This window comes from Oikopleura dioica, chromosome 2 (assembly GCF_907165135.1).
Source record: "Oikopleura dioica chromosome 2, OKI2018_I68_1.0, whole genome shotgun sequence".
NCBI lineage: Eukaryota > Metazoa > Chordata > Appendicularia > Copelata > Oikopleuridae > Oikopleura > Oikopleura dioica.
In genome coordinates this window covers 14,358,138-14,372,193 of record NC_137292.1, presented here as the reverse complement: position 1 = coordinate 14,372,193, position 14,056 = coordinate 14,358,138, and the positions used below count along the sequence as shown (strand labels likewise).

The 14,056-nt window shown below is 39.1% G+C and overlaps 5 protein-coding genes across 6 annotated transcripts in view; 2 read left to right on the top strand and 3 right to left on the bottom strand.

Moving 5' to 3' along the window:
• Nucleotides 1–14,056, top strand: part of LOC145700284 (scaffold protein ILK-like) — a 65,641-nt gene that overhangs the window by 37,134 nt on the left and 14,451 nt on the right. The window lies entirely within an intron of this gene.
• Nucleotides 440–1,459, bottom strand: LOC145699113 (uncharacterized). Its single transcript, XM_081776360.1, has 3 exons — nucleotides 974–1,459; nucleotides 726–930; nucleotides 440–687 (listed from the first exon to the last, which is right to left on the bottom strand). The coding sequence occupies exons 1-3, from the start codon at nucleotides 1,285–1,287 to the stop codon at nucleotides 484–486; spliced, it is 723 nt and encodes a 240-aa protein (XP_081632486.1). The 5' UTR covers nucleotides 1,288–1,459; the 3' UTR covers nucleotides 440–483.
• Nucleotides 2,395–4,662, top strand: LOC145696484 (uncharacterized). The gene is made up of 9 exons (XM_081773529.1): nucleotides 2,395–2,462; nucleotides 2,873–2,998; nucleotides 3,152–3,238; nucleotides 3,282–3,508; nucleotides 3,556–3,791; nucleotides 3,846–3,943; nucleotides 4,024–4,201; nucleotides 4,243–4,438; nucleotides 4,476–4,662. The coding sequence occupies exons 2-9, from the start codon at nucleotides 2,920–2,922 to the stop codon at nucleotides 4,623–4,625; spliced, it is 1,251 nt and encodes a 416-aa protein (XP_081629655.1). The 5' UTR covers nucleotides 2,395–2,462; nucleotides 2,873–2,919; the 3' UTR covers nucleotides 4,626–4,662.
• On the bottom strand, nucleotides 4,653–6,065 carry LOC145696485 (uncharacterized). Its single transcript, XM_081773530.1, has 6 exons — nucleotides 5,831–6,065; nucleotides 5,709–5,789; nucleotides 5,416–5,666; nucleotides 5,081–5,373; nucleotides 4,864–5,040; nucleotides 4,653–4,817 (listed from the first exon to the last, which is right to left on the bottom strand). Exons 1-6 carry the CDS (start codon nucleotides 5,889–5,891, stop codon nucleotides 4,760–4,762), a joined length of 921 nt encoding a protein of 306 aa, XP_081629656.1. The 5' UTR covers nucleotides 5,892–6,065; the 3' UTR covers nucleotides 4,653–4,759.
• On the bottom strand, nucleotides 10,466–13,884 carry LOC145700291 (serpin B6-like). Of its 2 annotated transcripts, none has more exons than XM_081777545.1 (5): nucleotides 13,012–13,884; nucleotides 12,178–12,970; nucleotides 11,797–12,133; nucleotides 11,050–11,748; nucleotides 10,466–11,003 (listed from the first exon to the last, which is right to left on the bottom strand). In XM_081777545.1, exons 1-3 carry the CDS (start codon nucleotides 13,125–13,127, stop codon nucleotides 12,032–12,034), a joined length of 1,011 nt encoding a protein of 336 aa, XP_081633671.1. In that variant the 5' UTR covers nucleotides 13,128–13,884; the 3' UTR covers nucleotides 10,466–11,003; nucleotides 11,050–11,748; nucleotides 11,797–12,031. The 2 variants fall into 2 exon arrangements, with proteins under 2 accessions (XP_081633671.1, XP_081633672.1); XM_081777546.1 differs by having other exon boundaries at nucleotides 11,797–12,139; nucleotides 12,184–12,970.

Genomic DNA, 14,056 nt, shown 5'->3' with positions numbered 1-14,056 from the left:
CATTTCGTCTTTAAGCAGTTAATTTCGAGCGCTTTCTCTCTGTAAATATTTCTAATTATTTTAATAAACTGAGTCCTCGTGAACTTCGATTGATGATGGTTTGAAAAAGAATGAGCCTGCCAGCAGCGAGGCTGGGTGTCTTTTCCTTGTCAATCTTGTTCGAATTCAAGAATCTCCACAGATCGACCAAAATCATTCTAGGAGGAGTTCTAGCCTGCTCCCAAATGGAACAAATTGCTTCGTCGCTCATCAGTGTCGGAATTTCTCTGATTGATTTACTTTCTTTCGTAGAAGTTTATTAAAGTCAAAAGGATGCGCTGGAACTTCAGAGTAGATCAATATATGAACATATAAGGTTATACCTACAATCGCCTCTTGAGGGCGCGATGCTTAAACTAACAAGCAAGATGGCCAACAATTAAAAATTGTCAGTTTTGTATCCGCTTTATTCAGATATGAGGCGTTGTCAAGATATCAACAGTATTAGCACTGAGTACTGGCAAGAGGAATCAGCTGAGAAAATATTTGCGGGGAAGACATTGTCTTCATTGAGTTTGAGTTTTTTGTTTCAAGGTCGAAGTACTCGTTGTTGAGGTTGTCAAGGCCGCCAATAGTATAAATTTTATTTTGATCAAGCACAGATGCTGAATTCATTCTCGTCTGCAACAACTTTCCAACAACGTCAAACTGAAAAACTGTACAATCGAGAACCCCAATGTTAGTACCTTTGGATGGCCAGAAACCCACTTCCAGATGTTTGGCGTGTAATCATCTTGGATGTCTGAGAATCCACCGAGCAAGTAAACTTCCTGCCCCGTCGTAATCGTGCTGAATCCTCGGATTCTATCCGTCATGTTTCCGATGAGATTCGAATGCCAGACTTGATTCTTTTCATCGAAAACTTCTGTTATTCTGGTATATCCAGCAATTCTAAAAAAACTTCTCAGAAAAGAATGACTCAATCATCAATTACCGGAGTAAAACATTCGTGTCCTGAGTGACAACCAAGCCGCCTGTCAAATGTCCCTGAACACTACTTGGCTCAGCCTTGATCGATGCCAAATCAGTTGAAAAGCAGGCTTCAGGCTTGTCCTTATCCCCACACATCCAAATCTTTCCATTCCAAGATGCCGCCTTTCCCATTACCAACGAGTCCGTCAGCTCCAACATCGGCTGAAGCCCACAACTGCCAACTTTCGAAATGACGTCCATAACAAGACCACCGATTACGTAGAACTCTCCATTGTGCTCCACAGATGTGGCGAAGTCAACTTCGTGTCCGTTCATGTTGAATCCATGGACAGACTCTAACTTGTCTTGACGAAAGTTGATGCCGACTACTCTGGTCTGCTGCAAAATCGCGTATCTTCCATCAGAATCGACCGAGTTGTTGGACCATTTTGTGCAGTTTTCAAGACATTTAGTATCCCGGACTAAGCAGGCATTTTGACATTTTTGAAGAGCTTTTTTTTTAGGAAAATAATTCTTTTCTTGTGAAAAAGTTCATCCCTTTTTATTGACAGTTATTATTTTCTCCTTTCCTAAGCAATTTTGATCGCACTGGACTGCATTAACTAAATTCGAAATGAACCAGAAGGCCTTGAGCTTCATATTTTTTTATCTCTGTCTGCACTTTTCTGAATGCTAAATGAAGCAAGTTGCTCATCTGAGTTGATGCGAGAATCGCGACAGCTGCCAGTTTTGGAACGTTTCCCTTGCATAAGATATTTGATAATTTTTCCATTCAAGTGATCGTCCAAATTTACCATTGGAAATTATTGCGATCAATAATTCAACAGGGTTGATGGTAACGGTAAAACGGGAAAGAGCGAAGTTGAAGATAACAGTGTTAGTAGCAGTTGTCAAGAAAAAAATGTGTATAAGAGATCATACGATTTTGGCGACGATTTTTATTTTTTGGACTGTCATGAATGTTTTCAAAAGAAAATATGATGATTTTCAAAAATTTTTGAAAGCAGAAATAAGATTAATTTGGCTCTGCTACGTAATCATAAGCTCCAAAGATAAGTATCTGATGCTAGAGCCGAGAAAAGAGCAGAACAGGGTCCGATAACCTGTGTAGAAAACCTGAGTCAGGGTCTGAGTGATCTTCTGAAAAAAAAAGATCCTTCAGAGTCTGAAGTTCAGACCCTGACTCAGGTTTTCGAGACAGGTTGCCGAGCCCAGGAGCAGAATAACTACGTTGATCCCGTGATAGTCAGAAAACTCGGCGGGTATTTTTATAAACCTCCTGTTTGAAAACTTTCAATACCCAGCTGTTCAATGTAAATGCAATAAATTACAGTTTGTAAATTGGTTTATCACCAGGTGGCTACTATTGTCGAAGGCAGCAAATGACGAGGGATTAGCGACTAGACCTCGAGCCCAAAAAAACTTAAGAAAAAAAATTAGGAAGAGTTCGATCACTGATCAGGAAAAAGAGAGACATTTGATGAAGAAAGGTAAAAAAATAAAGAGCTCTTTCTTTTCATGTGGGTTTTGCTGGGTCGTAGTTTACGAGTTTTTCTTCTTTTGAAGCTCCCCTTATGCAGTTTTGATAAACAGTCGTTAAATTCTCCACTAACTCTTGCTCCTCAAAAACTCAGTTTTCAAATCTAAGAGCAAGTTTTTTCTAGCGACAAATAATTAATAGAAAGCGGAAATCCAGGTGACTTCAGGTCTCTTTTTTGTTTGATCTGTCTTTTGTTGTTTAAAAAACTCTGACTCTTTCCAGTTTTCAGAGCCGCTTTTCAATAATTTTCAAAATTGAAAGCTAATTGTAAAATAATTATTTACGAAAAGCCGATTCTTGAAAATATGATTTCAGCAGGATGTGACATTTGTGTTTGACATTTTCAAACAACGTTTTCAGAAAAAGTCTTCTGCAGGAATCGAAACTAAAAGAGAAAGAGAAAAGAAATGATGGATAAAGAGCAACGAGCGAAAATTCACCAAGAAATGATGCAGAGAAAATCCCACCCTTACGCCGATATTAAAGGTAAGAAGAAGAAAATGTCAAAAACAGGGAGTTTTGTTCCGTTCTCCACAGGGCGTCCTGTACCACCCTCGGGGTACCAAAACCACATTCTCATCTTTTCCACATCTGTTTTTGCCAATCAGTACAGCAAAAATTATGGCTGACATTTTCTAGCGGAAAAGAAGGCAGAGGAACTTGGCGAGGAGATGAATACAGTCGTGAAGATTAGCAGTAGAAATCAACCGGATCTTGACCTCATGGGTAATCGATGTTTTTGTTGATAAAAAATTAAATTATTGATAAGAATATTATAATGATTGGCGAGCGAAAGAAGCTCAAGAAGTCTATCAAAAATCACCGTCAATTCGCAGCGCTCAAAGTCCAACACCAAGCATATCGGCATCGGAAAAATCAACCAGATCCCAAGCACCAGAGAAAGTTGCTCCACCGCCAATAAGGGAGCGTCGAGACTCCCTCTCAAAATCCGAACGGGTCCAAAGAGAGCTCGAAGAAGCCATGAACGAGCTCAAGGTTAATTTTCTCCGACAAAAGATCAGCATAAATAATTCCCCTTTCAGGCCGCTCGTGCAAATCCGCCGACGCCGCCTCCCGTCTTTGAAGATGAATTGGATTTCTCCTCGATCCCGCTGCCGGAGCCGCTTGTCCTCGACTTGTCGGTCGACTCTGGTCACGTGGACAGCGTCGCCGACGAGCTCGTCGACGAACGTGCTCTCGCCACAGACGTCGACCTTTGGAGCAACCAATCGAACTCGCCGCAGCACTCGCCCCGTCCGCTCAAATCAATTCTCAAACGGTAATTAACAAAGTAGTTAAAATCAAAGCGCCCTAAAGCGAGTGTGTGCATTAGAAATCCACCAACGCTGGAGTCTGCTGCAATCGAGAAGTTCGAAATCGAAGTGCCAGAGATTTCTTTTACGGATCAATCACGCACCGGTACTCTTCAAGGTTGACAATTTATCCAACTTCTATATAAAAAAACGTATAATAAAGAGCATGTTCATTTATTTGAATATTTCTAACTTCAGTTGATCGAGTAAAATCGCCGAAGCCTCCAAGCCCGACACCGATCCCCTCGAATTTGCCTCCCAAAGAACCCGAAATGTCGGTGAAAACAACTCCTTTGAAAACAACGAAAAGATCTCAAGAGTCCGCTGATGAGGTTGATCGACAGTTGGAGTTGCTAATGAAAAATTTGAAAACAGGGTAGCTCTATTTGAAAATCTCCAAAATAATTCATTTTTCAGAACGGTTACCGAAGGACCGCAAATATCATCAGTGGGAATCGACAAACTCATGTCAAATTTATCTGAAATGAAAGATGAGAGTGCGAATACTTGTGCAAGATGCGGAAAATCCATAGTTCCAGAAGACGGTGCACAGGAAGCGAAACAGATTACGATTGCCGGGAAGAATTTGCATAAATCGTGCTTCTCTTGCAAGGTAATCAACCCCTCCCCATAATTTCCTAATTGATAAGGACTGCAAAATAATGCTCTTTGACCCAAACTCTGGCGGACCATTTGAATTCGAAGGTCACTTTGTTTGTCAAAAATGCGCCCAACGACGAAGAAAGAACACAGTCATCACTAAACGGCTTCATCGAAAATCTTCATCAACTGCAAGATAAATGTTCTTTTTGTATTTTGCTTTTATAAATTTCGATTCTTCCTGAAACAAAATTTCTGGTTTATTGCATACTCAATCTGGCAAAAAAAAGGTAAAAAATGGCAGTTTAAAAATGGCGATCGAATTGAAGTTTTCTTACTCTGGCTGCTTTTTCATTATTGAGTGACGGCCGGGAAGCTTTATCGTTGGTGTTCTAGGCAAAACAGTTAAAATTGAAAATAATGAATTCGTATTCTTACGCGTCATGAATTTTTAATTCGGCTTTTTCTCGGAAAATGCCTGTAATCGCCATTTCTGGATTCAGGTGGGTTTTGGTCTGCTCTGAAACTTTTTGAATCTTCTGAAGCTCCCGGTAAGGAATCAAATATCCTCCACGAGCGCAGGCAGTTGGCAGCGGTTTCTTATTTCTCGAAGGCCTGAAATTTTAGAATAAAAACCTTTGTCAAAGTCACTTACTTTTGAAAGAATCCAAATAAGCACTCAATCAATCCCTTCTGATGCCTTCTATCGGGCTTTCTCCGGCTCATTCTCACGTTGCGTCCTTCCATCACCTCCGTCAAATTCAATTTCGACGGGAAGCTCGTTATGATCAGCGATTTTTCTTCAGAGCAATTCGATAGAAACCAGTCGATCGCGGACATGGCCAGGGTTGAGTTGAGTTTTGCCTCGCTTCGGGAGAGAGTGACGAGGAAATTGTCCCCGTAGTCTTTTGCCTTGTCTTCTGCAAACTCATTTGTCATGAAGTACAGCTAAAAGTATCTTAAAAATATGATAGAGGGAAGCTTCTGTACCCCGGAAAAATCAGCTGGCGCTAAGGAGAGAATCTCTTTTCTTGATTTTTCTGCGGCTTCGATGAATTTCCCAGTCTCATTTTCTTCCATTTCATCATCCTTCTCTAGCGATCTTCTTGGCTCAATGGATATGACGATTAAATTATCAGAGCTGCAGGTCTTCGGTTTTTTCAGAAACTTAGGTAGTTTTAATGAAGATTTGGAATCAAGGAGGAAATCGTATGGAATCGCCAGCTCGATTTTATACGTTTCTAGTGATGATTATTTCGGTGTTTAGGAAAATCGGAACTTACGAGCATTATTTGCAGTTGCATAGTAAATGATACAAAAAGTAGAAAGGAAGAAAATCAGGGTCGAGAAAAATGCCCATATTTCTAAAAAAAATTAACGCTTGTTGAAAATTCTGAGCACAAACCTCTGCCAACAGCTTTTTTCCACTTTCTTATGCTCTCTTTTGCGCTCTTTTTTGGACACATTTTTCCTTTTCAAACGAAAATTTCAGACGCTAAAATCTCTTTGTCTTCAAAAAATGATGATAAACGCGCGAAGATAAAAAGTCGTAAAAAATGAAACCCCGATGCCTCAAAATCGATGGCTCATCTTTTTAGAAAGAAAGAAGCTCTAAAAAGTAGAATGTTGAGCTCGCGGGTTTTTTTTCTTCTTGTTATATGAATAGAATAGAAAATTGAGAGCGTAATTGCCCGGGCCGAGTTCAGCGGAGTATAACGAACAGCGCAAATATTAGATATAAAATATAAAAGTCGTAGTTTGATCAATGTGTTTGATGTATAAAATGCTTCCGTTTGTGCTGCCTGTAGTACCGGTTCTTATTATCACAAACTGTCCATCAATCCATGATGACAAGGAGAATTGTGTGAAGTGAATCTAGAATTGCCAGTAGTTCACCTCCTATCTATATATTCTGTAGATTTACAGTTTATATTCAACTTGTTCTGTCTGCCTTCTTAAAAATTTCACCACTTGAAAACATCACTTCGATTCCTAGCCCAGGCTAGCTTTTCTCCATTTTATCTTATTGTAAATATCTTATTTGAATTCTACGCATTTGAAAACCTATATGTACCTTTTTGAACGAAATAAATCCGATTCTTTGATCCGAAATAATTGTCGGAAGGTTATCGCACGTACTTTCACGTTGGTGCAGAAAGTGATTAATCCGGTACCAAACGCCACCAAAAGAGATTAGCGCGCTCTTTTTTTGGTCAGAGGTGCTTAATACCAGTGTGAATACACATTACATTTTTCAGCTCGATCCGGATCACAGATAGATCAGTACAGCTGATTAAAACCGGATTTCGACAAAAAATGTCGACTTAGACTCGTGGGGTTAATTTTTTCCCCTTGGCTAAGCCCAGCGAAGCTGGTCAAAATCATTTTAGCCGTAGCTGAGCGTAGCGGAGCTGATCAAAATTTTATTCTCCATAGCCTATGGACAATAGCGGAGCTGAAACAAATTTACCATGGAATTGAGCTCTAAGGGGAGATCGAGAATCTGAGCTACTGAAAAATGCGCTGACTTTTTCAGTAGGCTACTGACAGTAGCTCATTCTGGGCGCGCCTAAATTTGGGGAGAAGCCGCACAAAACCTTCTTGGCTCTCTCATTGGCTCGGACTATCCAGATTCTGCTTTTCAGAAGCTCCAGATTCTTCTAAGCCGCCAAGCAAGCGTTAAAGAAATTTTCTAGAGTTCCCCGACAGTGATTTGCGCGGGATACGGGGAAGGGGGCCTGAGACTTTCTCCTAAAAGAGTTAAACTTCATGGTATCTTTCGCGTAGCGGAGCGGACTGCACAACTGTACAACTCTGGTTGAATAAATAGTCTAGCAAAGATGACTTCGTCTTTTTTTGGAGTGACCTAAAGACCGACGAAAAAGAAAAATAAATAGTAAACAAAGCTGAATTGTAATTAAGTTTGATATTGTATTCATTGCAAAGGACTAAATCAAAAATTGCACACTGATTTGTGGATCAGAAAATTCGCTGAATATTCTGATGAGAAAAGGGTCGTCGGCATTTTGGACAATTTTGTGGAGAGAGTCGCGAGAGACAATCGTAACAGAAAGAATGAAAGCATGTTGATATGCAAGCTCTTTGATTCCTGAGAAGAGTGAATGAATATATAATTGCGACGAGAAATTGAGAAAAAAAAGAATGAATTTCCAAAATATAAACTCATCTATCACTCCAATCCTGCCATCGTTAAAATTTTCCAGGCATACACCACACGAATCAGTCGATACGGATCTGTTAGGAGCAGGTTGCTGATGATTTGCATATACTTTACCTTCAAATAAAAAAATTAGTATATTATCCCTAATAAAGATTAAAATATGCTTTAAAAGCGTTCTGAGCAAGAAAAAATTTTAATTTAATTTAAACAAAGAATTCATAAATAAGCGTGTTATAAATTATCCATATCTTCTTCCTGAAAAAACCTGATCTTAGTTGGGCCATTTTTATTTTCATCTTCTTGTGCTCAGTCTTCTGCTTGTTAAGTTCGGCATATTGTTCGTTCATTTCTCTGACTAAATAAGGATAAAAATTGTCTGCGTAAGTAAAGGAAATGTCTTATGATATATTCTGGATGAGAAGACCATCGAAGTTTTACATTTAACCCTCTGCGTGACGATCAGAACTACCCCTATGCGTGACGCGGGTGCATTCAGTGCACCCGACCCATCTAGAACAATTTTTTGCTCTTCTCTGCCATTTTTTGAAGAAAAACGGCCTAATCACGCTGTCGTTATTGTCTCGGAGACTGGAATACCCCCTTCTTCGGCGGCGAAACGGGCTGGAAGTATCGTAACTTGCATCAAAATAGCTGTTCTCGAGACGAAAAATAGCAAAATTACGACATTTTCTTCGTTTTTAGGTTACTATCAAAGATTTTTCGAAAATTTAACGAAGCATATTGGACGCGTTTTTTGACGTAGATTCTTATTCTTTTCAAATTTTTGAATTTGGACGAAAATTGAGAGAGAAATGGACAGAAAACCTTGAGCAGTAAACGGAGTGCACCCGCGTCACGCATAGGGTTAAGTTTTTCAAGAATAACTATTTTCTTGTAAAAATAAAATAATTATCCCAGATCGAATGTTCCAATTTGCTCATTTGCTTCTTTCATGTCTTCATCAAATCTTACTCGGAGCTCCCTCATGTGCTCCTTTTCACCCTGGATACTTTCTTTGTATTCTTGTATGTTTTCTTCGATACACCTTATTTCGTCCTCTTTGTCTTGAATCTCGTATTGAATATCTTCTTCTTCAATTTTTAATTGCTCAAGTCGCTCTATTTCCTTTTCAAAAAAGCTCATTTTCTAAAAATACATGAAAAACTATGAAAAAATTGAAATAGTTTAATGAATATGAATAAAATAGTGCAATTGAATAAATGCAGCAAAAACAGCGATGTCTATACAGTTTTTATGGAATTTCTATACATCAAATTTCTGGACATTTTTCGGGGTTTTCTGGGAACAAATTCACAGATAGGGAGTATCAAATTTCTGGACATTTTTTCTCATCAGATATCTCCGACATCTATATTTATGGTCAATCTTGAGTTATTGATGCCAATTTTATCTATAAAGAGCAGTGTTTCTTCTAAAATCTTATGATATGCCAAGATAGGCGGCTACAGCGTGTTTCTTCTATTGTTTTTCAGTGATTTTTTTTGAAAAAAATCGTCAATTTTTCCTTCTCGAAAAATTTTTAAGCAATTTTGTTAAGACATTTTTCTCAAGGCTCTGCATCAAATTTCTGGAGATTTTTGGGAAAAATGGGGGACAAAAATGTCCAGAAATTCCATAATTAACTGTAACTTTTGTTTCTCTGAAAATGGGCTTTTTATTCTAAACTGACACGTTACTGTTTGACGAAAACATTTTTTCGGAAAATATTTGACCTTTATGTTCGCGTTGCCGGGTAGGAAGCATTAAAACGGGTTATCTATATGATATAGACTATATCTGATGCAATTCAACTAAGTGCAAATTTTTCAAGAGGAAGAAAAATACTTACACTACAATTTTTGGACCACGCTGAGCAGCTTGATATTTGCCATGTCAAAACTACGGTGCACAGGAACCATAAAAAGAAGTGGAATCTGCGAATTTCCAGAGTTTCCTAGCACTTAGTATCATGCGGAGCAGGCACCGAATAATAGAGCGCTGCTCAGCGATGTACGATAATTGTATCTCCAGACGAAAAAAATCGAAATAGAACAATGATATTTTTCTTCATGCATACAGTTTTTTTCCTCTTTTGTGGACCCCATTTTTGTGGACATTTTCTTCATTTTAAGGGGTTTTCGTGGGACGCTTTTACAAAGATAACTTTCCACTTTTGTGGACATTTATCCAGCAGAGAAAACTTAAGAGAAAAAATAGGGTGCTTTTTCAAAAATCAGGATTTTTTTATAAGAAATCAATGGCTTATACAGTATAATATAAGTTATACTGTTTAATTGACCAAAATGGTAAAACAGGCAAAAAATGCGTTTCGATGATGAAATTTGCCATTTTTCGAAGAAAAATTTATCGAAGAAAAAATTTTAAGCCCCTACGGCGGGACATTTTTCGGAAGACTCTTGCCCTTTTTTGTGCACATTTTTATGAAAATTTGGGACAAAAAATGTCCACAAAAGAGGAAAATAATTGTATAAAGAAAAAGCGTAGAATAAGAAATGCAGTATTTTATTTTTGTTAGCTAAGGTTCAACAAGAAGTCCCGCAAAGATGATTTCCTCCCCTTTTCGAATAAAGAAGAGAAAATCACCATGCAATTGAGCTAAATAAGGATCATGATTTAATTGTGAGTTTATTTACTCTTGCCAGAATTTTCTGCGGCCACAGTTCCTTCCTCATTGACTCCAACCTTTGCCTTGTGTTTAGCCATTGAAAGGAAGACGGATTCATCGGTCAAAGGAGAGTAGTCGTCCATGGCAGCAGAGAAGACACGCCCAGAGCCAAATTTCACAAAGATTTCTTTGAGATCTAGGTCGGATTCGATCGCGAACTTTGGCATTTGAAAGTTAAAACCTTTTGCGTGTTTCTCAAGCCAGTGAATATTTCTTTGATCTTTCCACCGGTGAGAGATGTTTCGAAAGAAAGAAGGTCGGATTTCGGCAGGACAACAGTCATTTCAAGCCCGTCACTTGAATAGGGCAAGGAAATAGCTTGGAAATCTCCGGTCTGAATAAACATCACGCCCTTAAAATTTGCCCTCGAAAGTTCTTCGAAAGGGTGTTTGCCAAGAGCCCTTGAAGAAAATCGCCGAGACTAGAATCATCCTTGTGTATGCATCTAAATCAGTAGCATCGACCATTTTATCGATCATATTCTTCGTTGATTTTGCGATCCAGGAGTTAATCTCATCCGCTGTTTTCGGATCCGTGAAGTCAACGTAGCCTTGAAAATGAGTAAAGTTAGGCTTCCAAAAATCAGTTTTTGGCTTGAAGAAGATGAAAATTTTCGAGTCCATTTGGAGGGTGGAAAGGAATTTTAATGAGTTGACTCGTTGAGCAGTTTTAGCGATTTCGTCTTGAGACGTCATTTTGAGAATTTCCCGTCTTATTATAAAAGTAAATAGAAAAGCTCATATAAAGTTCTCTTTACCTCGTTTCTCCAGCTGCAGCCGACGCTAGAATGGCGAATGCGTGCTCAACATTGATAGGCCAGAAGACCAAATTCTCCGATGGCTTGCTTCGAAGCAAATTCAGGCGCAGATCAAGCTCTTTAGGTTCTTCCGGGTAAAGGTTCACCCTTGTGAGTATCACTGAAATAATCAGTGGTAATATTACGCTCCCTACGTAATATTGCGTTTTGACCATCACCATTCGTATTTGTCTTTACTCTCTACTAATGCTCGAACTAGGTAAGAGGGTCGACTACTTTCGAATTTTCGCTCAAATTTATAGCGATAGTGATATATAGGAAAGGGCAATAATTGGGGCGAATAAAAATGTTGTCATGGTTGCTATCAACGAAGAAGATACTGTTACTTGTTGCAGTATTGTCCTAAATATATCCGCATAGGAAGATAAGTGCGACTAGTCAGTATCTCTCTCTGTCTCTCTGAAACAACCTCAAGACTACATAAAGAACCGCAAAAGCTAACGAACCTGCAAATAAATGAGACAAACAAAGTATTTAACGCAAATTGATTTTATTCAGGATACTTCAGCATGTCTGCCATTAGCAGGAAGTTTATTCTTCACAATTCTCATTTCCCTTTTCTTGGGTAAATGTGAAGGCGATTGATCTGCTAAACCGCCCTCTTATTGAGAACGATTTAACAGGATCAGACATCCCGTCCTAAAATTCAAAAGTCAGAAAAATCTTCCAAAGAAGCGACTTTCTTACCTGGAGATAGGTCCTGTTCGGACTGTCAAAATCCGAAGACTGACCTGCCCTTCGGCGTGAGCCCTGACATCAACAGAAATTCTAGAGATTTTTTCGAAAAATAACTGTGCTACTTTAAATTTTCTAGAGAAAATCTGCTTCGAATGATTCTTCTTCTACTTCAAAAACGATGGAAATTTTTTATTTCGAAGAAAAAAGGTATAGTAAAAAATAGAGCACAATCTTCGTTTTTGAGTTAGGGTTGCATAAATCGCCCGGCGAAAATGACTTCGTCTTCTTTTCGGATGAAGTATAGAAAGGGTCTATCGCACACGAATTCTTCTGGAATCACCATGCACTTGAGCTGAAATAGGATCATGAATAAAATGGGGGAATATTTACTCTTGCCATAATTTTCGCGACTGTCGCCGCCGCAGCCACTGTTCCTTCCTCGTTGACTTCAATCTTCGCCTTGTGTTTAGCCATTGAAAGGAAGACGGATTCGTCGGTCAAAGGAGAGTAGTCGTCCATGGCAGAAGAGAAGACATGCCCAAAGCCCAGTTTTTCAAAGATATTTTTGAGATCTAGTTCGGATTCGATCGCGAACTTTGGCATTTGAAAGTTCACCTCTCGCGTTTTTCTCAAACCAGCGAATACTTCTTTGATCTTTCCACCGGTGAGAGATGTTTCGAAAGAAAGAAGGTCGGATTTCGGCAGCACAACAGTCATTTCAAGACCGTCGCTTGAATAGGGCAAGGAAATGGCTTGGAATTGTCCGGTCTGATTGTACATGACGCCCTTGAAATTGTGCCGCATGTACTGAACCGTGTGCTTTCCACCATCAAATTTGCCTTCAAATGTTCTTCGAAAAGGTGTTTGCCAAGAGCCCTTGAAGAAAATCGCTGAGACGAGAATCATCCTTGTTAATGCATCTAAATCAGAAGCATCGACCAGCTTTTTGATCATATTCTTCGTTGATTTCGCGATCCAGGAGTTGATTTCGTCCGCTGTTTTGGGATCCGTAAAGTCGACGTAGTCATGCGAAGCTGTGAAATGAGCCTTCCAAAAATCAGTTTTTGGTTTGAAGCAAGTGAACATTTTCGAGTCCAATTGGACGGTGGAGAGGGCTTCTAACGACTTGACTCGTTGGGCGGTCTTGGCGACTTCTTGGGACGTCATTTTGAGAATTTCATCTCTTGTTTGTAAGTTAGGGTTAAGAAATCAAAGCATTCAAACCTTGTTTTTCCAGCAGCAGCCGTTGCTAAAATTGCAAATGCATGCTCAACGTTGATTGACGAGAGAACCAAATTCTTCGATGGCTCGCTTCTTAGCAAATTCAAGAGGAGATCCATTTCTTGCCTTTGTCAAATCTCTTTTGTTGTGAAAAATATCAAGCCGAGAAGACAAATTTAAACTGACGGTTAATGATTCACTGAAGGGAAAACTGAGTGGGTGTCTTCAACAACACTCATCCAGAGAGATCGCGCGATAGAGAACGCCACGTTTTCAAAAAGTAACTCGATTCATATAGTTACTTTTTCCGTATAAGTTCAACTCTCGGCACTCACTTTTGGGATGTCGAGGACACCCTGTCACTTAGCAAGGAAGAAAATATTGGAAAAAGTTTGGAAACTCAAGAATTCATTTTTATATCGGAAAGAAGGGAAATTTCCGCTGTCAAAACGAAAACACTATGATACATTGGTTAAACTGTCAGGGAAGACAGTTACACACAAGTCTGTGCTTCATGGGATCTAAGTGCACGACTTTAGATAGTTTTTTATGTATTTCACTAAAAACCACGGAGAATTATCATGGAACTTTTGATCATCGCTCATTGCCTCAAGGAAAAACATTGAATCGAAAAACCAACAGCTATGCATCGCAACTCAAAAAACAAGTCTCACTGGTTTTAACCCAGATAACCCCAATTCAAAATACAAAGTCTTACACACAAACTCATAAACATCGACCTAAGTTACATGCCCCTGGCAAATTAGAATCAAAAAACAAAGTCTTGAGGGGTTATACCCAGATAACCCCAATTCGAAATACAAAGTCTTTTAAACAAGCTCATAAACATCGACCAAAGTTACACGTACATAGCCAATCAGATTAAAATCAAATGGAAAGGAGCGGGAAACTGGTCTCGTCTATGTTTCAAAAGCGAATATCGACCAAGCTTATGGAAATTTTCAAGAGCTAAATGGTCTCCCCACTAGATAGATGAAAATGGCTTTTGCGGAGCAAAATCGGGACCTCATTATTTTTGTGCTTGTCT

Coding starts and splice junctions, on each gene's coding strand:
- LOC145699113 (XM_081776360.1), bottom strand. CDS start 1,287: ATGAACGGACACGAAGTTGACTTCGCCACATCTGTGGAGCACAATGGA. Junction 931..973: donor GACACGAATGTTTTACTCCG/GTAATTGATGAT, acceptor AAGTTTTTTTAG/AATTGCTGGATATACCAGAA. Junction 688..725: donor GGGTTTCTGGCCATCCAAAG/GTACTAACATTG, acceptor ACAGTTTTTCAG/TTTGACGTTGTTGGAAAGTT.
- LOC145696484 (XM_081773529.1), top strand. CDS start 2,920: ATGATGGATAAAGAGCAACGAGCGAAAATTCACCAAGAAATGATGCAG. Junction 3,239..3,281: donor ACCGGATCTTGACCTCATGG/GTAATCGATGTT, acceptor ATTATTGATAAG/AATATTATAATGATTGGCGA. Junction 3,509..3,555: donor AAGCCATGAACGAGCTCAAG/GTTAATTTTCTC, acceptor TTCCCCTTTCAG/GCCGCTCGTGCAAATCCGCC.
- LOC145696485 (XM_081773530.1), bottom strand. CDS start 5,891: ATGTGTCCAAAAAAGAGCGCAAAAGAGAGCATAAGAAAGTGGAAAAAA. Junction 5,790..5,830: donor GAAAAAAGCTGTTGGCAGAG/GTTTGTGCTCAG, acceptor AATTTTTTTTAG/AAATATGGGCATTTTTCTCG. Junction 5,374..5,415: donor CGCCAGCTGATTTTTCCGGG/GTACAGAAGCTT, acceptor AGATACTTTTAG/CTGTACTTCATGACAAATGA.
- LOC145700291 (XM_081777545.1), bottom strand. CDS start 13,127: ATGGATCTCCTCTTGAATTTGCTAAGAAGCGAGCCATCGAAGAATTTG. Junction 12,971..13,011: donor GCTGCTGCTGGAAAAACAAG/GTTTGAATGCTT, acceptor CTTACAAACAAG/AGATGAAATTCTCAAAATGA. Junction 12,134..12,177: donor TCGCGAAAATTATGGCAAGA/GTAAATATTCCC, acceptor TTTCAGCTCAAG/TGCATGGTGATTCCAGAAGA.